Below are 24,474 nucleotides of genomic sequence, written 5' to 3' on the forward strand. Positions count from 1 at the left end.
ATCATTTGAGTTTATCTAAAATATACCGTTTAATTTTTAACTGTAAAATAATATGTGTATAATTTTCTCTAATTATATTTTAATGTAACATAATCTACAAACGTATAGTGACCGTGCATTTGTAGGCTACAGGCCTTATAAATCCATTTTAACGAAATGTGTCAATTTTATTATTACTGTATTCATAGGTGAACAAAGGAGGGAAAAGAGCTTTAGAAGCCTCAGCCCTTCAGAAATTTCAATAGCCCATTCCCTGATGGTCGATGAAAATGTATATACATCCATAGATTATGCAAATCACAATCTATAAGAATTGAATTTTTGATAATGCTAATCATTCCACTCTTTCCCGATAAAAAAAAAATTCAACCAAATATCCGTTTAAATGTTTGTATTAGCGAAATATTAAAATTTGTACTTATTTGTAAGTATATTACTTATAGAAGTCAAGAGAGAAAAAAATAGTTTTCACAGTATTTAAGGAAAAGCAAAAATGTAATACTTTTACAGACAATAATATGAAAGAAAATAATAAATTTCAAATTTTTTATAAATACAAAACGGAATACTAAATATCTCACCATGGTAATGTATTTGTGTTACTGTATTTTATTTTGTGTTTAAAAATTATGTTTATGTAAAACAGTTATCGATCCTAAATCATAATGACTTATAATGATTCTATGTTCTTACCGCCGTGGAATGCATGGTCAAATGATTTCATTAACACTGAAAATTGGGAGGAATATAACGATGTATGTATTATGGATTAACAATTAATTAAGTGTTAAAAAAATAATAATCATATAATCAAATGCGATTATTTTTAGCAACCTGTTTTTAAACACCCCGCTGGCCATGAATGCCTACCAAAAGAAATTGCCCATAGTGTCAAACTATGGAAAAGACCTGGCGAAATATTTAGCCTTGATGGACTTGTTGTCCAGTCTAAAGGAAATGCAAACGATATAAATAATTTATTGACCACTAATGAACCACTAATGAATGTTAAAGTAATAACAATATTTTTATTTTAGTTTAATTTTAAGATTATAGTTATATTTTATTTTGATTTACCCATCGTGATTATATTTTAAATAGGTAAGTGGTTAATTAGGTGATAAGGTATATAAAAAAACATTTTTTCTCAAAAGTAATGATTATCAATTATTATAACATGGTATTTAACTGTCCATGTTTAACTACAATTGTACAATATAATTTGGTGTTGACCTATAAAATAATTATTAAATTTACCTATAATATACAAACAAATAATAAAAATTATAAAATAATAAAAATTCAAGATTTTACAAAATATGGAATTTTTTTAAAGAAATATTCTTGTGTTCAAAATATTATTAGTTAAAATTGTTTTAAATGTTAGTCGTTATTTAAATCAGAAAATACCCCTTCAAATATATGCCTACTCCAATAAAATAACTTTTCCATAATATGATTTCTCAAAATGAAAAATTATAAGACTTGTGTTAGGTCTTTTACATATAATTAAAGTAAAATTGTATTCCCGGTTAGCTCAATATGATAGTATTACAATATTATTACCTACCGGTAGATACAACAAATTAGCGTAACAATAATTAAAGTGTCGCATTTCACAACATACTTACATACTTCACAATCTAACAGTCTCATAGTATAGATATACATTTTACATAAATTGAATATCTTAGTATCAATATTTTTAATTTTTAATAACTTTATAAATGTTAATGTATATCCAGAATTCCACTTTAATATAATATCACTTAATTAGGATAATAATCTAATAGGCCTATTATAATTATATTATAATACCCGGGTATTAAACTGTAGTGAACTCATATTCCCATATATTTAAGTAGCCAGTATAGTACCTACGTTTGAGGATTTTTTGAAATTCTGTCAATACGTTCTTGGATTATCTATCTAAATTATTATTATTACTAGTTCGTAAAGGTAAATTTAATCTAATTTGGCTCATACAGAAATCATGAAAAATAATTCAGTACTCAATTGCCCTAGAAAAAATCTCCCATTATCTCGTGATCTCGAGGTGTTCAAGACGTTCATTCAATTGTTTACCACAACACATAGTGATGGGTATGCCGCAAACGAACTAGGTATGCCTCCTCTAAAAATATGACGATAACACAATCGCATAATAAAGGTCGAAATGAACAATAGCGACGAGCAAACGATTCATGGCTCTACCAACCTACCTATATCGTCTTACCCATCTACCTGACCACCTATTGCTACAGATTAATGCAGCATATGAAAACTGCACAATGTTTAATACCAAACCATAGAAGATCGATTTAAGAAAATTACCTTTTTATTTCTACTCTAAGATACTTTGGTGGATAAAAATTTCGCGCCTTTTCGATTCATTTTGCATATTATGTATATGGTATCATACCATTGGTATGTGGTATATATATATATATATATATGATGTAATGGTATCATATAATGATGAACTATATTTTAATTTGCAAACAACAGACAATTTTACCAGATAGCACATTGTACAATAAATATAAAATCAGTAAGGGGTGATTTTAGTAGTGGAATAATTTCTGTACTAATATATTAGGTACTATTCATATATACTAGCTGTCTTGAACGTATCCGTTGTTTTTACCTAAATGCAATATAATAGGTGTGTCGGTGTGTGTACGGTGTTTCGATACATTTAGTATTTTAAACACAATTTTTCGTAATTTTGGATCGTATCGATTTAAAAAAACCTCATGCACCGGATACCAGCCAATAAAATTGAACATTTATTTAGTATTTCAATTTTTAGAGTAAACATAAATTATGTATCAAAAATAAATTTTAATTTTTCAAATACATAAATGTTGATAGATAATAAATTAATTAAAAATAAAAACCTAACGTGCGCACCTTTTACATAGGCCCATTATTTATAACAAATTAAAAAATAAAATGTCCGGTTTTCGCTTGAACTATATTAGGTAATAATATTAACTATAGGTATTAATTATATTACCTATGAATAATAATTATCATAATATTTAAAAAAAAACATTTGGACTTACCAATTATTTTCCGTTGAGTCGGTTGAATCCACGCCCGCCGCTTATGCCCTCTTTGAATCGCGTCGGACGTGCGCACACGTGCTCGAGCGATTGATGGTGTGCGGCGACTGGCGCGTGTCTGTATACGGCGATCACTGCACGGTGCACGATTATGATGTGAGGGGCGACGTAAGCGACGTGAGCGACGACGACGACGGTGCGACGGCGACAACTGAAACGGAGGCGGCGGCGGCGGCAGCGCTCGACGACGGAACGATAAAATAAAAATTCTGTTTGTCTCGCACCCGATAGGTCACTGGCCCTGGCTACGGTTCTTGTGACGCGCCCCCCACCCCGATATCGGTCATCGGGCGGCGTTGTAGTCGACTCTCTCCGGTCGTCTCGCTCACGTCGCGGGTGGTTCGGGGATGGCTAAACTGCCCCCCGGATCACGTCGTGTGTGTGTGTGTGTGTGTGTGTGTGTGTGTGTGTGTGCGCACGCGTGCGCATTAACTCGCAAACCTTGAACTTGGCGACCGCAGCCACCGACACCACTTCCTCACCGACCTCTTACCCCATGCCCACCACCTCCTCACAGCTCCATCTTTGGAGCTCGTGTGGTGAGACAGCATAAGTATTGTAGCGCCATTACACGTGATAATAGTATGAGCTATGTCAAATAAAATGCAATATTGTCAATCATCAACAAAAGAATTATCATAATAAACCGCTATCTGTCAGCTAAATTACTCTGAGTTGAATGTATCTTATTTGCACGATACTATTATGTCAAAATATATTTACAATTAATAAGTGATAATAAACTCAAGATAATATGCAATACACTAATAGCGTTTTCCCTCCGACTGCACTAGTGCACACTACATGCGAACACTGATACCATAATCACAGTATCCTATAATTTTCCACACCGCGAAAATTCACGGTGTCGACCGCGGGTGTACACCAGTGTGCATTAGTACAATCAGATTTGGTCAGATGGAAAACGCCATAATGTTTATTAATCTATGTGTGGGTTACTTACATTAAAAAATTATATTTGAAAACAGTATATTACACTGTTTTGTCACGTGTAAAAACATGTCGCCAGGAAAAAAAATTGTTGATCTATTTTGCACGTAAAACTGATTTATATCGATTGAACAATTTTTCAACTTCAACCAATTCAATCGCTGTTATTGGAGATTATTTGATATTAACTATGTCCGAAGGAGAAAGTTTTACATCCAACAAAAATCGGAATTATTGTAGTTAATTTTTCATTCATAATTTTTGCTAATTGTGTTCCTCGTAAATTGATTGAATATAATATAACAAATTATATTTCTTCGCGTGCTTTCATGAGGCATCAATGATTAACAAGTTTACTTTTCTAAAAATGATTTTAGGCTAGTTTTTGAAAATGTTTTAATGGCACACCATTGACCATATTAATGGCGTTGATAGATGTTTCACAAAACTCGTTGTTAAATCATAAATATTAATTTCATTTTTTTAAACTTAGGAAGACGAAAATGAAAAAAAAAACAATTTGTTTGGATTTTCACTTCATATTTTAGTACTTTTTCCCCTTATAAGTTAGGTTACATAAATATTAGCTAAAATTTATGTTTAATTGTTCTATGGATTTTTGACAAACAGAACAATATAAAATTTGGACATTCCTTTGAACATAATAATGTAATATTAAGTTCAATGGAAATTCAGAATCCACAATGGCATTGCAAAATGCGTAAAAACCGGGGTAAAAACTGATAATATATAATTAATAGTGGAAGATTTACTAAACTATTATATACAATCAATATTTTTTTAATAATATAAGATAAAAAACGGGTTAGGTAATGCTCTGTTGTACAGATTAGGTATTTTTAGAAACTATAGAGTCATTGTAATATACGTGTTAAATTTGATTTCAATGTTTTAAAAATCATTGTACATGAAAAGCGAAGACGGTTTGTTAGCATTAAAAAGTATATATTTATTTTACTATTAGACATTAGTATTACAGTAAGTTAAATTAATTTTTCCCGAAAAAATGCATTTATAATGACATTGTGTGTACAAAATATAATAATATAGGTACTCTACTAATTTCAAATACCCAATAATATTTTGAATTACAACAAAATAACACTAAAATAAGATTTTATGAGAATCCAATAACTAAATTCAAACGCTCATAAAAATTAAATTGGCTCTCTACTAAGTTTGTTTGCTAAATTTTGGAAAACTCATTGGAAATCTTTCAATTTTCAATATTATTTGAACAAATGAAAATTTTTTATCGACAATAGTTATTATAAGAAACTAATTAAAATCAGAATAATTTCACCCAAAAATAGTTGATATATTTTGAAAATTGTATGGTGAATATCAAATACTATTATTAATACTTGGTGTAATTAATGTATCAACGGTTATATTTTTTCTCTAAAAATGTTTGTTCAATTTCCTAATACTTAGTAAATCTATTATGAGTTTTTACTTTTAAATCCCCCCCCACCCCCAAAATTACCAACTAGATTCACTTTTCTACCAGAAAATATGCTTAAGCAAAATCCTAAGCATTTTTACTGCTCCAAAAGGTAGTAAAAGACAAAAAAAAAATTGTAAAATCAATCCACTTAAAATTTAAAATCTTTTGAGAATAAATCACTATTATACGCAATATATCTAATATCATCAAAATTTGAATTTCAAACGCTAAAAAATGTATTTTGCCTAACGCTAAGATTTTTTTTTTAATTTTAAAAACAAAAATACTAATGATTATCATCTTGTATTAAATTTCCAAGTATTTTCACATACATTTATCACTTCAAAATAATCTGAAAGATATAAAAAAATAGAATATTTAGTCGATTTATTCTGACAACCACTTTTACTATCATAGAAGTAAATTAATCCAATCAAAATATAATAAAATCTTTTCAACGATATTTAAAATTGTTTTTTTTTAATTAGATTTAACTATCAATAAATTTCAAATCAGAACACTTATACGCGTTATTAATTCAACGGATAAGTATACTTGTAATTAATTAATTATCATAACTACTACAATTATTATCAATGAAATGTGATTTACTCGCGACTCATCAATTTAATACAAACATTATTTTAATTCTTCCAATCCAAGGTCAACATTGTATTAAGAATATTTAAAAATTAAAAGTACAAAAGGTTTTTGTATTTTTAATAGTTATTTAACTTGTAATTATTGACATTCACTACATGGTATAACGGTATAGATACCTACCTTAATCGTATTGACTCATCTTGGCATCTTCGACATATTTTGAACCACACGTGAGATATATACATACTATATAAACTATAATATTTACATACCTTTTCTTTATATATTATACCATTGTTTCTAAATATTTGTATTATATGAATTACTAGAAGGTATACTACATCAGTAGGTACCTTCCAAGACAAAAAAATTACTAACCTAACAAAATGTTTTTAAGGCCACTAGAAAAATTAACGAGTGACTGATGCACACTATGTTATTCTTAGTGTGTTGTGTGTTTATATTAGAATATAATGTACCAACGCAACGACTGTTACCCAACTATTTATTAGGTGTTCTATAATGGACAACCTTTTTGTAAATATTAAGCAATGTCATGAAAATAGATATACGTACATAATATGTATATTGTGTATATAGTTACCTACAAATTACAATATACCTATACTAAAACTAATAAAGTTTCCAAATAACTAACCGGTTACCAATAAAACGATTAAAATGAACCAGCAGTGAGTTCTACAAAATCGGAAATCCTATCGGTTCGCAATGTTGATAATTTAAAGAGCGAAAAACTAGAAATTAATTTTTTTTAGTCGTAAATAATTTTTAATCAATAACAAAGCATTAAAATCTATTTATAATAGTCTAATGTACTAAATGTCTAAATGCGTCAATTACATTATTAATTTGATAATCTATATAAATTACTTAACACGTTTTGTTTAAATAAAATAAAACATGTATTCTTAATAAGTTTTTAATAATATTATAAGTGGCCCTACAAACATTCAAATAACCAAACAACTAAAAAACATAAGTACAAAAATATAACATCAAACATACGAGGCGTGTCCCAAAAGTAAGGTCTCCATAATTATAATAATCGAAATAAGCTTTATTCAAAATATTTTTTACATGGTTATATATACAGTACTTATGAATTATTTTTCCACATAATCGCCATTTACTTGGATGCATTTTTCAAGGCGCTCTGGAAGTTTTTGTATGCCAGCCTCATAGAAACTCGCCGCCAGCTCCTTATTTAGGTATTGGGTGACTTCTGTCTTCACTTCTTCATCTGTCTCTAACCGTTTCCCTCCCAAATGTTTCTTTAAGTTCAAGAACAAATGGTAGTCGGACGGGGCAAGATCTGGACTATAAGGGGGATGGGAGATCACATCCCAACCAAACTTTTCCAAGAGTGCTTTTGTGTCACGGGCAACGTGGGGTCGGGCATTGTCATGCAATAGACAAACACCCTTCGTCAGCATGCCTCGTCTTCGATTTTGGATGGCTCTGCGAAGTTTTTTCAAAATCTCACAATACGAAGCTGCATTAATGGTTGTCCCAGTTGGCATAAACTCAATCAACAGAACTTCACGAAGCTCTCTTTCAATTTGTTCTTTCAACTCGTCTGAAATCGAAGGCCTTCCACTTCTTTGTTCATCATGAACTTCCGTCCGACCTCCTGAAAATTCTCTACACCACTTTCTAACATTTTTTAAAGACATGCAACTCGTAATTAACAAATTTTTCATGGTTTATTTGATAAATTATATGATTCCAATGTAATTATTATTACAATAATTTACTTAACATTTTTAATAATCTAACCGATAAATAAACTCATCCTATATATCAGGGGCATCATTTGTAATAGTTGACGGTGGAGGCCCTCCCTTGGAAGGGTGGCATGGTGTGCATTCACCCCAATTTTTTTTAAAACTCTTTCTTCGGCTTTTCAAAAATTCTAATATAACTGATTAACCTAAGTATTTTAAGTCAGATATTGAATCACTATTTAAGAAAAATATATTTATTGTATTTTATTTCAAAAAATGTTAGATTTACACTGACAATTACAATTGACTGACAAGTGACAATCAAGAGCTATTTAATTACAAAAATACGTGTCTATACTATAATAATAAGTTGAGTGAATATATTGATTAATACGCTTTAACTTATTGGCAAATATCTGCTTTTAGTCCATCGAAAAACTCGCCGGTTTTATACACATATGTATGTATATGACTATGTTTATTTATTTATTTGTTATACATTGTTTAATTTTTTATACAATTACAATTTATTAATAAGTTGCATTTCTGTTAAAAATTGTATAATTCTGAAAACGTTGATTGGTTCAAAGTTGAGTGATTCAGCGAGGTGGTCGGAGATTTGGAGTTGTCTTATTTCCTTGTCGTAGGTTCTATACATTCGGATATAATATGTTTAACTGAGAGAGGAACCCCACAACAAGTACAGATAGGGGGTAGCTTCTTTCTTCATTAAATATGAGCGAGTGTCTCTTGGTTTCTTGTGTTTTTTTTTTTTTTTTTTTTGGAGGGGGCGGTTTAATGGATTTCTTGATTTCATTTAGTTTGATGGATGTTTCATTCCACTCTATTTGACGTATACGTGTTGTGTTATCCTTTATGACTCTCTTTATGTCATTAAAGGAGAACATAGGTAAAGTGAGAGCTTCTGGAGACGAGTGGGCGAGGAGCTTGGCGGCTGCATCTGCTTGTTGATTGCCAGCTATGTTGCAGTGACCAGGGAACCAAACGTATGTAATGTTTTTTCTATATTGTTGAGCTAGGAAGGAAGTGAGTGATATCCGGATTTTCCTGACAATATCAGAGGGAGTGTATTGATTTTGAAGGCTGGTAAGCATAGAGAGGGAGTTACTAAATATTGTAATATTATCGTCATCTACTTTGGAAATTGTATACGCAATGGCTTTAAAAATTGCCAGAGCTTCTGCAGTATATATTGAGCATTTGTTTGAGAGTTTCTATTGAATTATGGTTTCTTCACATATGATGGCCATCCCGACACGCCCTTCGATCAAGTATTATATTATTAAGGCACTAATACATTTATTTACAAAGTGAAAAACAACTGGTAAACACAAAATAAATAGATACATTATAAGAAATTAAACAAAAATGTATCAATAGTTGTACACACATACTTGTGTATATGAACTATTAAGTGACACATCTTAAATGAAGAGGTATTTCCCCCCATCCCCCACCAAAAAAAGAGGCCCATGAATGTGGCCTAGTGTCGACTTTAAATGGTCTGCAAAACTTTGAAACCAATAATAAAAAAACTAAAATGACACCCGTGGTATAGGTATACCTACTTTTATATTAATTAATATTTGAAATGTTTCTAAATCGTTCAACTAGATAACAGTTAAGTGGTTAAAATTATGAAAAAATTAACACGTTTTAATAAAATACGACTTTTTATTACATACAATACGTATAAATGTAAAGTGGAATTAATATCTGATAATGATATTAAAGTAGAGGATCGTATAACGTAAAACATACGTAGTGTCTTATTAGTATTTCAATAGTTTGCATGATACGCTGATATGATTAAACACATCTCAAAACTCCGTCACTCTGTAGAGTGTGTAGTGCGCATACTGTAATGAAAAATAATAATCATCATTATTATCGAAATTAAAAATATGCACTGACGCACTGTTAGGTATAATATTATACAATGAGTGTAATCTATACACGTTGTTTTTTTATTATACTTTTTAATTATTTTCTATACGTTTTTCAAAATACATGCATATTATATTAATTGTATTATAGTAATAATACAAGTACTCCTTGAGTAATAGTAAACTTTTTTTTTTAAATTTGTATTTATACGTCATAATTATATATATATATATATATATATATATATATATATATATATATATAGGCATGTGTGTGTGTGTGTATGTATGTTATTATGTGTATTTCTAAGGAATAAAACATGAATTTAATTACGTTAACTTTAAATACAATTTTTCATTTTTCTGTTCCATGTTTTCAGGTTTATCGGTGGATTCTGTATCACATTGTATTGTATACAAATCGATTTAAAAATAAATGGCCACAACCATGGCATCCATCTAGTGCGATTTTTTCACGTTGCAAAGCTGAAGTAGCATGGAATAAAAAATCAAAACCAGAGTACAATCCATTTGGAAAATATTGGCTTAAATTATTTTACATGGTTAGAATGAAGTACATCTTTTATCATTTAGGCAACAGTTTTAAAATAATTTAATTAAGAAATAAAATTAAAGCACCTTCAACATATTCACAACATTTATGTAATATTCAAGGGAAAGTTTCGTATGATATGCGTTAGCGATCATTTACCAATAAGTGGCGATGGCCGAATTTTATTGCCTTTATGCAAAGACAGCAAAGTTCTTTGGTTACCATTACTTGTCAAAGGACTGTTACGTATTTACTCTCTGGCTGACGATTTTGATCAATTCAATACAATAACATGTCTAACTGGATGGTCTTGTATTCAAACAAATTGCCAGTACATTTTCGTTTTTAATTAGCCATTATTTTTACCATGTTTCAATAGTTTTTTATAACGCAGTCACGCAAATAATTTAATTTAATATCGAATTCTATATTTCTACACCCACGTAATTATTCTTTTCTTTAGACATATTTCAACAGAAAATTTATGGTCATCGATTTTATCTCACTCGTCAAATCCGGATATTGGACATTTAGATCCAAACAGCAAATCAAAAAATCAAAAAAACTCTAAACATAAGGATTGTTTTCACTTAACCTCTACAACGGGCACACAATGCCATCACGACGAATTTATGACAATTTATGGATCAAATCCTCCGAATTCAATAGTTGTTGGTTTTATATTGTCACCAACTATCTATAAAGTAAAATATAATAACTATATAGATATTAGAAACTTAAAAAGTTTAGATATTATTCCTTAATAAAGTCGCGATAACTAAACGAATAAATTGGACAGCCTTCAGCTAAAGCACAACACTAAAATTATAATCATTTCAGCAACCCGATTTCATGCATACCTACAACTTTACTGTCTGATTGGGAAATCTTTATTATAGGTACTATAGTGCCATAATTTGGGTAAATCCGGCACTGTGTAGTGTGTATAAGTATTTACTGACAATATGTATATTTTTCTTAATATTGACCTTTCTTATTAATACTATTGTATTTTAAATAAATAATTATTTATTATTAGTTATCACACTTGATAAAAAAAATTATTTGATCAAATTTTGCCGATCTTGGGATAATAGTATGTCGATTGTTCGTTTCATCGACATTTTTGAATTTTTATTTTTACCCCACTTGAACTTGTTTTTGAATCCCTTGTTTATATACTACTATACCAGCTATTAATTTTAAACTATTTATTTAGGAGAATGACTCTAATCCATTGAGCCGATACCCACAACCAATGTTTTTGAATAACGCCAAAATGATAAGGAATAAATCATTACCGACTTGGAAAAAATATCGATGGGCAAAATGGGCAACTGACAATAATTTAATCAGAAAACATGGTATATCAATAAAATTATTTGTATCAATTATTAGTAGCTTAAATTTTATAGTAAATAAAATTAGTATTATTGTATTAACAATATTGCTGCCTACTTAAGAAGATGTGATACTCGGATGTGTTGTCTCCGTCTTATACAAGTGCGTAACATAACAATTTTTACGCTCAGTAGAACACGTGTAGCTCTGTTAGTTTAAAATTTAGAGTGAATTGACCTCGTATAAAAATTAAAGGTAACATTATTATTGAGGGTTTCTCATAGGCTTTTTATTATTTTTTAAATTCAAAGCTAGTCATGAGTATTTTAAAATTTAAAATTGTTTGTATATCTTAAAATACTCATAACTCGTGTTGCGTGAATTAATGTTATAAAAGTTAAATCATAAATTAATAATAATTTACAGTTTACAATAAATTTTAGTTGTATAAAAACTTCAACAAATATCGCATGTTTTAAGTTGAATTTGAAGTTAATTTTTTCCTACTTAACCGTGGATTTAAATAAAAGTACATATTGTATTAGGTGTATAGTTTTACTGTGATTATACCAAACAATAGATATAAGATAAAGAAAAAATTTTAAGTTCAATCTTTTATTTATATAATGCGTATAAACAATCAACAAAATATTGAATATTATTATTTTTTTATACCAAGGTACAGTATAAATTAATTACCTGAGGTAATATGATTCCAAATTTATGTTTTTCTAAATATGTACATTAATAAATAAATAAATAGATAAAAAAGACTGTTTATCGAGCTATATTCAACTTCTAATATTTATAAATGAAGAAAATATAATTAACGAATTTAAGATATAAAAATAAATTGTATTTATCACTAATTATTAATCTTAAATTAATTAATGAATGTTGAATAATGTATATTCTATGTACTAACACGAGATAATGTTTAGTGATTAGAAAAATCATTTAGATATAACATATCAAAATAGGTAGGTACCTAATCAAAGTTATATTAAGTAGGCACACTCAAACATAATACAGTAAGTATATTTTAGATACAGTCATCTTAAAGAACAAGATATCAAAAGTAGTGGTTATACTTTTATAAATAATTTCAAATGGTACCTGTTTAAAAGAATAATTCGATATTAATTATTGTCTTTATACTATAGGTACTACAAATATAAATAATATAACACATTGATAGGTAGATATAACTTTAATAGTTAGAAAATAAAAATAATAAAACTAATTAATGATTTTGGATTTTGAAAGGAGTAATGAAGGCATTTTGCATAATGCGTGTTTGTGTGTGTGTGTGTGTGTACATACAAGATAATACAGTATAACACAAGACTTCTCATAAGTTTTTTTTCCATTGATAATAAAATAAAATTTAGTAATAAGTATATATGTATAGCTCATACTAAAACCAAAAAATCTAAGAAATATAAACACAGTTTTTATTTAGATATAGATATTCTAATTTCAAATTTGGAAAAATTAAAATATATTAAAATTAAGAATCTTAATTTATTTGTGGTCATAAAAAATATTATTCATGAGAACTTGAAACTTTTAAAGTATATTAGGTATATTACCTAATATCTACTTATTTTAAGTATACACACAATGGCATTTACTAATGCAAAGTGATCAGAAAAAAATTAATTTAACCTACTATATATTCCTACTGTATTAGGTACTAATAGCAAAATGAAATTACTTTAAAAGCAATAATAGTATAAAAATATACCTAGTAATATAGGTTAGCGCTCAAAATCATTTTTTATCGCTATAGATAAAATGGTTTCATATTATTAAATTCAAATTAAACACATCTATTACATTGACCCTTTCGACAACCCTACCGTGCAGAAAAACGGAACCTACTCACTCATGGCTCACCTTTTTTGTTTGTTTATTTATTTTGTAGTTGTCTGATGAAGATATTCTAAAATAATGTCATATTTTCAATTTCCATTCGCATAATAGATAGTTCAACTCGACAATATATTTAAATAGTTTATAATTAATAAGGTTGGTTTAACCCTGATTCTGTCCGACATGTCTGTTTACTGTTTACTATTTTTTAAGATTATAGATGATTTATTTATATTATAGTATAAGAATAATGTTAATGTCCTGATAATAACGTGATTGTAATTTCAATTAAAATATTTCAAAGATTTTAGGGTCGTTGACCGATTATTCTCGTTAATATTGAATAGAATTGATTATTGATGTTATATGTAATTAGTATTACAATAGGTATACATCTTATTGTTATATTATTTATTGCGCTATTAGTTTAATTATATAATGTATATAAATTTAAACGTATACGTGAACATTTTACTATATTCAGTGAGGATTTCTTGTGTAAGGATCAAATTTTAAAGCCATAACGAAAAAAGTTAAAAGAATACAAGTCAGTAATTTTTAATTCTATTTTTAAGAATACTTAATTTTGTTCTTATACTGACTTTTACATTTCATAAAATACAAGGAAAATAAAATGTTCCTATCAGTAGGTACAGCATTAAACATAGCTAAGATTCAACTAATCACAGAATATGCACCCAAGTTTATGGTATCTTAAAAATCTAATTAAAAAAAAAATAAATAGTGACAAATGATGTACCACAAAAATTAGATTTCGATATTCAACAGTAGAACAAATTTTTATTTAATTTTATATTTCTTACTAAATATCAAATAATTTCCTTAAAATATATTTAAATAACAAAAATCGGTATTTAATTTATATCCTGCTTGAATACAATTTAAATTTAGAAAGCATTATTTCACTAAAAAATATTGCACCGAAATATTAAACATGCCCATTAAAGAGTCAACGGTATCAACAAAATAACAGTGACACTTGTCTAGTGTATGTCAGTAGCAATCGAAATATTATCAAATAATCGCTATTTTGATATTTACGCTAGCATCTACTATGCGTGACAAATGACAATAATAAGTATATTATTAGCTTTTAATTTTTAACCATTAATTTTATAATCACAAATTAAACGTGTAAGTTAATTCAATTTAATTATTTTTGATAGTTTTAAAAATAACAAAAATAATGTATTATTATTTGTGCTGTATGGTAGAATTGTCATTATAGTTGCTTATTTAGATATAATTTACTTATTATACCTATCAAAATATAATAATATTAAACAAATAAAATAAAATAGAAAACTTATAAAAAAGTTATCGGTCCTCAGATGACAGCTTTTCTCAAATTAGTGCCGAATTATTGCATTTTACAAGGAAATGACATTTTTTTTAAATTAAACATCCAACTAACGCCTTCCTAATTCCTCTGAAAAGTAAAAAAATAGATTAATGTAGGCATTTATACATACATTCATGTTGTAACATACCATATAAATATTGCATTTTTATTATAACAATATCAGAAATGTTATCGTTTTCTTGTTTAGAACTGAATGATTTTATGAAATTGGTAAATATATGTGCACCATGCGCCACAATACTGAATCAATCGTCTCCACTGATGAAAATCCTAAATAAATATAAGTCAATTGAAAATGACAGTCAATACGAGCTTGATTTTCAATATCTAAAACCTTTTACTGCGTATACAGTTTAAATGGTATTAAAAAGTACATCGCTATACATAACATTTCATCATTTATTATTTTAGATATGTGCAATTTTACATAAAAAAACACCAATCGTTTCGATTTATTAAGTCAGTCATCTTTCAAAACGAAGATGGTTCAGTGAGCGATATTTATCCGTCCTCGAACAATAATTGCTGTGCCTATTTACGTATCCTTTTTCTGTGCAATGGAAAGAGATTTTAACGTTACATACTAGAACGCCACACTACATAACTATGGTTGGATGTATTTATCAGTTAAATATTCCTTAAAAATATATATAAAAAATAGATTTTGAATCTCCTTATTGCCAGGCTATGCTGTTCACATTATCGGTTTGCAAAAACTATACTATTCATAACGGTAATATTGAACTAGACGCGCCTTCAAATCGCTATGTAATTGATTACCCATACATTAACGTGGAACAATTCCTCTGGTACGAGACGAAACTTCCGACACCGCTGTCTGCCATTCGCACAAGAGGAGTGTCAAACGTCGTGATAAATTTTAAACCTGGGTGATTATACATAATATACCGTCTGCAACGTACATGCAAAATGCGCAACATTTGCATATACGTGTTTGGCGTAATAATAATACTCGTATGATGGTATATTATTATTGCCAGTATCGTTATTATTATTATTATTATTATTATTATTATTATTGTTGTTTTTTCTATTATTGATATCACATTTATGCATTCGAATACAAACACAAACAGAGTGAACGTGTTGAAAATATGGGGTGAACTGCCGGCCAAGTATTCGTTGACAATCGAATCGACGGTAGACTTCTCGCTCTTACATACGGTGGAAACCGTTTATGAAAAACTCACTGATCAACCCAAATCGCTGACGTCCATACTCGGTGAGTAAGTTGTGTTGACTGTTTGAATATGATATTATAGAAATCTTAGTTTAACGCTCAAGGTATTCCGGTATTCGTACTAATAAAATATAAAATGACACAATTTCCGATGCGTGATTTCGTGTTGAGAAGATTACTAGATATTTTAACAACAACGAGTTACTTAATATTCTACAAGTAAATGTTTAACATCTGATGGTTGTTTTACGTTCATAGAGTAATTTTCTCACCGCGTATAGTAGTACCTACCTGAATAGAGCCAAATAAATGTGATGAATATTCATTATTCATAATCTACATGATATTACACATTTTTAGTGTCTCTAAAGCAAACGTTTTCACAACTATGTTCGACGCAGCCAAATACAGGTGACCGTGGACAAAGCTTACTAAGGTTTTACTCATCGTTTCTGCCACATTCCGTCAACAACGAAACCGAATTGAAGAAGATTGAAAGATTATCGATTATTTCAAAAGTATAATATATAAACATTATTAAATGAATTATTAATAGAAAATAATTAAAGCGTAATGTGATTAGAACTAATCGTCTAATATAAATTCTCAGCAAGTTCAAAAAGCCATGGTAAACATTTTAGAGATTAAATCCCTTAATGATATCTACGCTACGACAGAATTATATACGGAATTACAAGAATTATTACAAAACAAATCTTTGGGACTGAAACAGATTTCCGCATTATGCTTAAAACAAAAAACAATACATAAACAAAAAACTGTAAATCCAAGTCATAATAAAAAAATAAAAAATGATAAGTCCATAGTGATAAAAAAATCTCTAGTCAAATCTAAAATAGCCCATGGTAAAAATACTCCCTCGTAAGCATTAAAATCACTTCAATAGAATCGTAAAACGTGATTTTAAAAATGATTATTTTTATCAGGTCAGTTGCGTCCAAAATGCCTACCCCTAAACCATCGACATCAAAAATTATTTATTCAAATATGTTTGAAGTATTTTGGTAAGTCTTTTCTCTTAGATTTACATTTTATAATATTATGTATGTGTTATATGTAGCAATGTATTGCATTCTGGCGAGATTGACTTGGATGAATATCATTTTAAAAATGATTTATTTAATTATATGATTAGTGTTAATTTTGATGAGCATACTACAAAACCTATCGATACGTTGTTATTGTTTCGTCTAGACCTCAATACACATTCTAAATCAGTAAGTTGAATTAATTTACCAATAAATTAAAAATATTGTAAAATCATAAATAACTATCTGAGTTAGGTACATGACTTAAAAAATTCATCCGACTAATAAATATATAATAATAATTTTGTTTTTATATTAACTACTTAATTTAACCACAATTTTCAATAAAAGATTACAAAAAAATACCTTTATATTCGTTTTCATTAAAATATACTTAACTTTTATTATTTGAACTTGTCTGCTGTTATTAAGTACACTACTGATGTCCAGAATTTATTAGGTACATTAATGGTAAAAAAGGCAACGTGCTGAATCTAAGAGATTTAGGAAGTATATGGAACACCACTACTAAAATAATTAATTCTTTCGCCGGTTAAGCAGACATTAAGTAGAACATTCAAATGCAATTTAAGTACCTCCCCTTTCTTCACAAAAATTATGGCCGTGATGGCACAACTTTTTTGGAGGAGATAGTATTTAGTATTATTTTTTAACATATTCAATCATATGTCATAATTTATATATATATATTGAAATTTGAAATGGGAACTATACTGGATTACAGCACCTAACAGTTCCATCGATCTTATTATTATTTAATATTGATACAAATTCATATATATGTATATAAATATACATTGAATAGAAACAATTCTCAAAAGAGGCCCTGTGGTAGTGTGGTGTGCTCTATAAATGAAAAATACATTTGGATAAGTAGCTCCAGAGCCAACCCGTTACAAAAGTAGAAGTAAAAATAACATAATTGCAGTCCTATAGTTATATAATATGATATTTTGATATTTTGTTATTATTTATTTAATTTGTTCATTGAATAAATATATTTAAATTATGGAAAAATTAATAATGCCTACATATGACTGAGTGAGAACATTATTTATATGTTATGCTTTTAAACTCCGATTATAGTTGATTTTGATATAATAATATCATTCGAGGAGCTATATTATTTTTTTTAATTGCATTTCCATAATCCCTAAAGCTATCCCTTATGGGCCTTATGCCTATACTAAATCAGAAAAAATATGTAGATATTAAGTACCTAAGCTAAGTGCTAAGTAATCTAGTCTTTAAAATCGTATAACGAACCAATGAAACTTGAAAGGTATGCTTATTATGCCACAAAAAAGGCTTAAATCAATTGTTTTATTGTTCTAGGAATTGGTGCCAACAATTTTAAAATTTGCATACAAAAATAACAACAATTTCAATACTAATTTAATGTTGATCGACAATGATAATGAAATTGAAGTCATGCCAACGAACGTTGACATGAATATGTATATGGTTCATAGTACCACTAAAGGATACTCGCTAATAGGGTGGACTTCAGAAAAAAACTTAGATTTCAAAAATGTTAGTTATAAACTTGAGTTATTTGGACGACCATACGAGGTATTACACTCGTGCGGAACACATAACGATTATAGCTTACAGAAATACAGCACAACGGTATGTGATCATTTTTACACACCCGAATTTGTTATTAAGCATGTGAAAAATAGGTTTTATAAACCTAATGCTGAGAACTTATTGGCTCGGTAAGTAATAAAAGTAGCAAGTTTTGAAAACGTAAAATACATTTATTTTATTTTGTTTTTCTACCCAGGGCGATTCTAAACATTGAAAAAGCAGCTTTATACACAATATACTGTCATCTAGAACACTTTGAAGATGTAATGATGGAAATTCGAGTAGTAGACATAAATCTTACTGGTGGTAGTCCTACAGTATTTGCATCATATTGTACACGCGGAAAAACAGCATTGATTCCAGCTATATTTTTAGATCCGAATCCTAACAATAATTCACGAATTCCGAGTTCTAATAATTATTCACGTATGTACAGTAAATTGTATATTATATTTTTATTACAATAAAAATATATATTAAACAAATTAGAAACTTTATAATTTTGTAGCCTACTGTAGCCTGTAGTTATACCTACCTCCTTTTTTTATATTGGATAGCATGATTGTACTAATCATACTAGTATTTTACAAGCTGAATAGTATGGATTTACTTTGAATAAATTATTAATTTGTTCAACTGAAATATTCAAATATTAATATTAATAATTAGACTAATAAGTGTATTTCTAGTTATTTGTTTTGATTTATGAATTCTAATATTAAAATTGAAAAATTACTTTAATAATCATAACTTAGTACTAATAGATGGACACAGTGGAGATATAAGGTGCTCACTGTTCAACGTATATTTAGAATAAAAAAAATTTTTTATTTAAAAACCTAAATTGATTTATTTATTTATTTATACTTCATTACACAAGTGTTTGATTTCATAACTACCTACTAACCTAACCTATAGGTTTATTAAATAAGTATCTTAATGTACATACCTAGGTTATTTTTATCAATGAATTTTTAAGTTGTCTGTTGTTAACACAAGTACGTTGTGTCTTTTTTCAGAATCGAAAGAAATGGAAGCTGGAATCTCGACAAGCACAGTATTTGTAATCGAGGTTGTTTTAATCAAGAATATTGACATCGACTACTTTAATATACGAAATGATACAAATCAATATGATTGGACAATTTCGTGCACTTACGATAAGAAAGTACCTAACAAATTTAAAATTTAAATTACTGACATACATATACATTACATATAGTTTATGTACCTACTGAGTTCTGGCTTATTTAAGACTTTAAGTCCTGGGTTGGTTTTAAGCTTTGGTTAAATTATGATTTTTGATTAGCTCACAGGTGTTACACTTGAAACTAGTGTTATAGATTATGATTTCCATTTTACCAGTTCAATACCACATCAAATTCAACCTACTATTTTACAGAAATTGCCAGCCAAATCTAGTAAATGTATATTCTTTTTGTATATATATATCATATTAATCTATTTTATTAACTTGTTGGATTCAAATTTTACAGATCAAATAGATAGTTTAACGCCAAATTTGAATTACCACACAATGCTTAAATTCATGGCAGCCAATAAAGTATTAATATCTAATCAAACACAATAATAGTAGTTTACTACTGTATCATACAGACTAAAATATTAAACACTTGCTCATTTTTTGTAGGACATAATCAAAAACCAATTCGTGGATAATAATTCGAATGAAACATTAACAGAGAAAACAATTTCACTAATAAATAAAATAAAAAAAATTACTACTCTGCAAGATACTATCATAAATACTTTAAATTCAACCATGGATAGTAAAACTGAAAGCCGTCATGTATTAATAAAACAATTTTTTTTTTTTTGTTCCATATAGCCCTAACATCGTACATTTATTTACAGAATTTGATGGATGGATTAAACAAACAAGTCATGAGTTTCCTTCAACTTCAACGTAAATCGAATATGAACGTAAAACAATCACGGATGATGAAAAAGAAGTCACGTGCTGTATAGATATATAACTAATCAAACTAAAATAGTATTCCTAAATATAATTTAACAACGTATTTCAAATTTGTTATGTGTATGATGTAACAATTGTATAATTCAAATAATTAATAAGTAACTCAATCATACCAGCGATTACCACCATATTTATTTTGATATTTTTCTTATTTTTGTGTCTATAGAAAATACAAATAACATAAAATTGTTATCATTATTTTTTAATAACCTATTTTTAAAATATAATAAAACCAAATTCTTATGGGCCATTGAATTTGGTTGATTTTTTATGGCTATTACATTTTTTTTAGTTCAATTTTTAATATTTTTACATATTTTTTTGATCATAAAATTATAAACCCATTTTCAAATATTATAAACATTATAATATCTTGAGTACATATAAAATATGGATATCCTATTTTATTTTTAAAAAAAGCGAGGATGTTCAAAAGAGCACGTTCCACTGAAGTGGCCTCCCTAAACCACAAACACGAGAAGAACTTTACCCGTCCGGGCAACACTATTCTTTCGTATAAGTGTCGACCCGTTAAGAGGACACATTTATTATATGTTTAATAAACATTAAAAATTACATTATATAGATGTGATTGCATAACGATCAATTACATAACAGCGTGTACTACATTAAGAAAAACAGTGTTATTTATATTGGCCTTCGGCTCACATTTGATTTATAACTAATTTTACTAATTTTACGGCGCCCTTTGACCTTCTTCGTTCTTCTTCATCTTTCCTTGTAAAGATCACATTATTTGCATAGTCAATCTGACAATTTATTAGTACTCCTTTGAATTTGAACATAAATCCGATAGCTGAACTTGGGTTCCAGTTTTCACCTACTTTCACCTCCAGCGACCACCGTTCCCTCCACCAACGATCACAATTCAACAGCACGTCATCACTAACTGCTTGACAATTATAACACATAGATTTCCTACTATTTTTATTGTATGTATGAAAATTTTTAAATGCCTATAATCTGCTTACCTAGATAGGTACAAAACATTTTAAGACTCAAATCGGAGTGGTACATAGCTGGTACTACCTATAGTTGTCTTCCAAAATATAAAATTTGCCCTCCACTTAATCGTAAATAAATCGGTTATTAATATATGTATATAATATGGGTATTTTCTAATGAGATAATTATACTTTATATCTTTCGATAATTTTCAAGTGTTTAGAGTACCTATTTTAATGTTTTATGTCATTTAACATCTAAATCCAATTTTTTACGAGTTCATAATGCAAATAATAACATATAATTATTTACTACAAAAGTAATTTTTTTGAACATATACCTATCCACATATTGCGTTCGACGTTATTATTGAGATAACAACGGCTACAATAATATTAAATTACTGTAATAATTCCCAGTTTAATATATTCAGTCTAGAAACTATAAAATCGATATTTATGCGTGACGGTACCCGTCACACAGTCGTCAGTATATTATAGACACTCAATTTATCCTCACTTACCAACTTAGTTGAGTAAACACATTTGTATTTTTTGTTCGTTCAAAACTTGTTAACAATAAAATAAAAAGTGAATTTTATAGGTGTATTATTTTGAATTATTGATACAGATATCTAAGCATTTTTTAAAACCTAATATCGATGATGTTTTTTAAAGGCATCACATACTAGTCCATACTCCATACTTATAAAGATATAAATCAACAAAATCTACTCATACACAATTATTATCTATTATATTGCTGAATTATGTAGTACTGTATCAAAATCTACAGTCTTATCTATGACAATTGTAAAAATTATCACATCGTTGAACGTCGTATTTTAAAGTAAAAAAGAAAATATTTTTAGAAAAACTATAAGACGTAGATATTATATAATCACCAAAATATATCAACAAAACTAACTCTGAAAAATTAGTGGTTATACTAATTTTTCATATAAGCATTCTATTATCACAAATATTTCACTGACATCAAACATTTAAATTTTGCCTTGTATATAGATATTAGGCACCTATGTCGATATTTTATAAATATATAACATATTATTTTTTTTTTTTTTTAAGAACTCTATGATACATATTATATTAATAGCAAAAATGTAAAATTCAAAAATATTATGAAGCCAAATACTGCAGGTTTTTCATACAGAAACGCGTACTTCTTGTTGAATGTATATATATGCGAGTCAATTGAATTCTTGAAAGACAAAAACAAAACAAAAGGAATTCTTACTTTTATTCTCGTATTATATTCGCTATGAAGTCGTCAAAAAAGCTTACAATAATGGTGCTGATATTAAGCAACTGAAAATCGGTCACGCACAGACACAATGTAACGCGAAAACACTGAAAACCAAATATCTTCGTACACAATGTGTGTGAGGAATCATTTCACGACAATAGTACGCCACTGTTCATTACCCGAGGTGAGTATAATTATATGTACATGTACCTATAACCTACACATTAATATTCTCCACACGTCTCATATACCATTCAAGATACGCCCAAACGTGGCCACAACCCGATTCAAAATTGTAAATAATATTTTTAATGTTCTGACATCGAAATCATTGCTTAAAAACATTTTTGAAGTTTTAAACAATAATAGTATATAGGCATATAGTTATCGACATATCGAAATAATAGCAAATAATAAAAGCTGAAGAAAAAATGACAGAAATATTGGCTAAATTTACCTCTCTCAAACAAATTCAGAAAATTGAAAAATAATATAGAAACTCCGACATCAAAAGAAGAGAAGAAATAATCATCAATCGAGGAAAAGTCAATCCCAAGTAATCTATTTCAACCTCATCCTCAAAGAACCAGCACCAGTATGTGATTTTTGCGACGAGTTAGGTACTCCCAGTAGAGCATATTATAATATAGTGATCAACAACCCCTGCAGATACGCAGAAACCCGCAAGCCGCTTCATCCTAAATAATCCTCTTTCTTTCTCTACAGTCTATGCCATGACCTCGACGAAGAGATCACAGGAGCAAATAGCAATCCTTACTTTATTTCATCAATCTATACAACATAAATTGTAAACTTTCCCGAACATAGTCACAATAGGCAGTAACATGTTTTGATTTATGTAATAATTCCATCAGTATTGGTAATGTTAAATAATTAAATGCAACAACAAATAATTCGTTCTAACTATAATTTGTATTGTATCATTAAATAACATATTATAATAAATTAAAACCATCAGTGACGTGACGAAGGACTATATTTGAGACACGTGGTTCAGTTTGAGGGGTGGTGGGTGTCCTCAAAGATCATCTGATGTGTTAAAAAAGCATTATTATTTAAATGAATAAATATTATATTTCATCTTAAAAGAATTTTTTAATGTTTTTTGTGATGGGTGGAGTGGGTGGTTGGTCTGGAAATATAACTGTGCATCATAACATAATGAAGTTCGCCACGCCACTGAAAACCATAGAATACTAGTGTTGTCATATAATTACATAACAAATAAAGATTTGTTGCTATATCAAGTATCACAGAAATAAATGCATGAAGGATGTTTTTATCTGTTAAAAATAATTGAACTAAAATTAAGAGTGGTTAATTTAGTTTAATAATTTTAACTATGATAACTAAGTCATTTTTTCCACATGATTGAATAATATTGATTAATAATTTTTAGAATAATT

At 28.4% G+C, this 24,474-nt stretch overlaps 2 protein-coding genes and 1 long non-coding RNA gene across 3 annotated transcripts in view; 1 reads left to right on the forward strand and 2 right to left on the reverse strand.

Annotated features, from left to right (window-relative positions):
• LOC107163895 (high affinity cationic amino acid transporter 1-like) overlaps positions 1-3,282 on the reverse strand; it is a 28,138-nt gene extending 24,856 nt beyond the window's left edge. Inside the window, exon 1 of the mRNA XM_015511525.2 lies at positions 3,069-3,282. The gene's annotated coding sequence lies outside the window, so the exon portion shown is untranslated. The remainder of the gene's footprint in view (positions 1-3,068) is intronic.
• Positions 666-20,853, forward strand: LOC107163890 (uncharacterized). The gene is made up of 20 exons (XM_089217605.1): positions 666-755; positions 831-1,013; positions 10,183-10,365; positions 10,478-10,686; positions 10,819-11,059; positions 11,575-11,719; positions 15,143-15,299; positions 15,367-15,494; positions 15,617-15,845; positions 16,053-16,198; positions 16,517-16,674; positions 16,767-17,038; positions 17,104-17,181; positions 17,238-17,394; positions 18,562-18,944; positions 19,013-19,242; positions 19,836-19,984; positions 20,126-20,380; positions 20,468-20,626; positions 20,692-20,853. Exons 1-20 carry the CDS (start codon positions 666-668, stop codon positions 20,803-20,805), a joined length of 3,666 nt encoding a protein of 1,221 aa, XP_089073731.1. The 3' UTR covers positions 20,806-20,853.
• On the reverse strand, positions 14,451-23,150 carry LOC149060534 (uncharacterized). The gene is made up of 3 exons (XR_016189812.1): positions 23,039-23,150; positions 15,083-15,225; positions 14,451-15,021 (listed from the first exon to the last, which is right to left on the reverse strand). It is a non-coding gene; the product is annotated as an uncharacterized LOC149060534 (long non-coding RNA).
• Positions 23,151-24,474: the final 1,324 nt, after the last annotated feature.

This window comes from Diuraphis noxia, unplaced genomic scaffold, assembly GCF_037042655.1.
Source record: "Diuraphis noxia isolate RWA-SAM2 unplaced genomic scaffold, SU_Dnox_SAM2 contig0001, whole genome shotgun sequence".
Lineage (NCBI taxonomy): Eukaryota > Metazoa > Arthropoda > Insecta > Hemiptera > Aphididae > Diuraphis > Diuraphis noxia.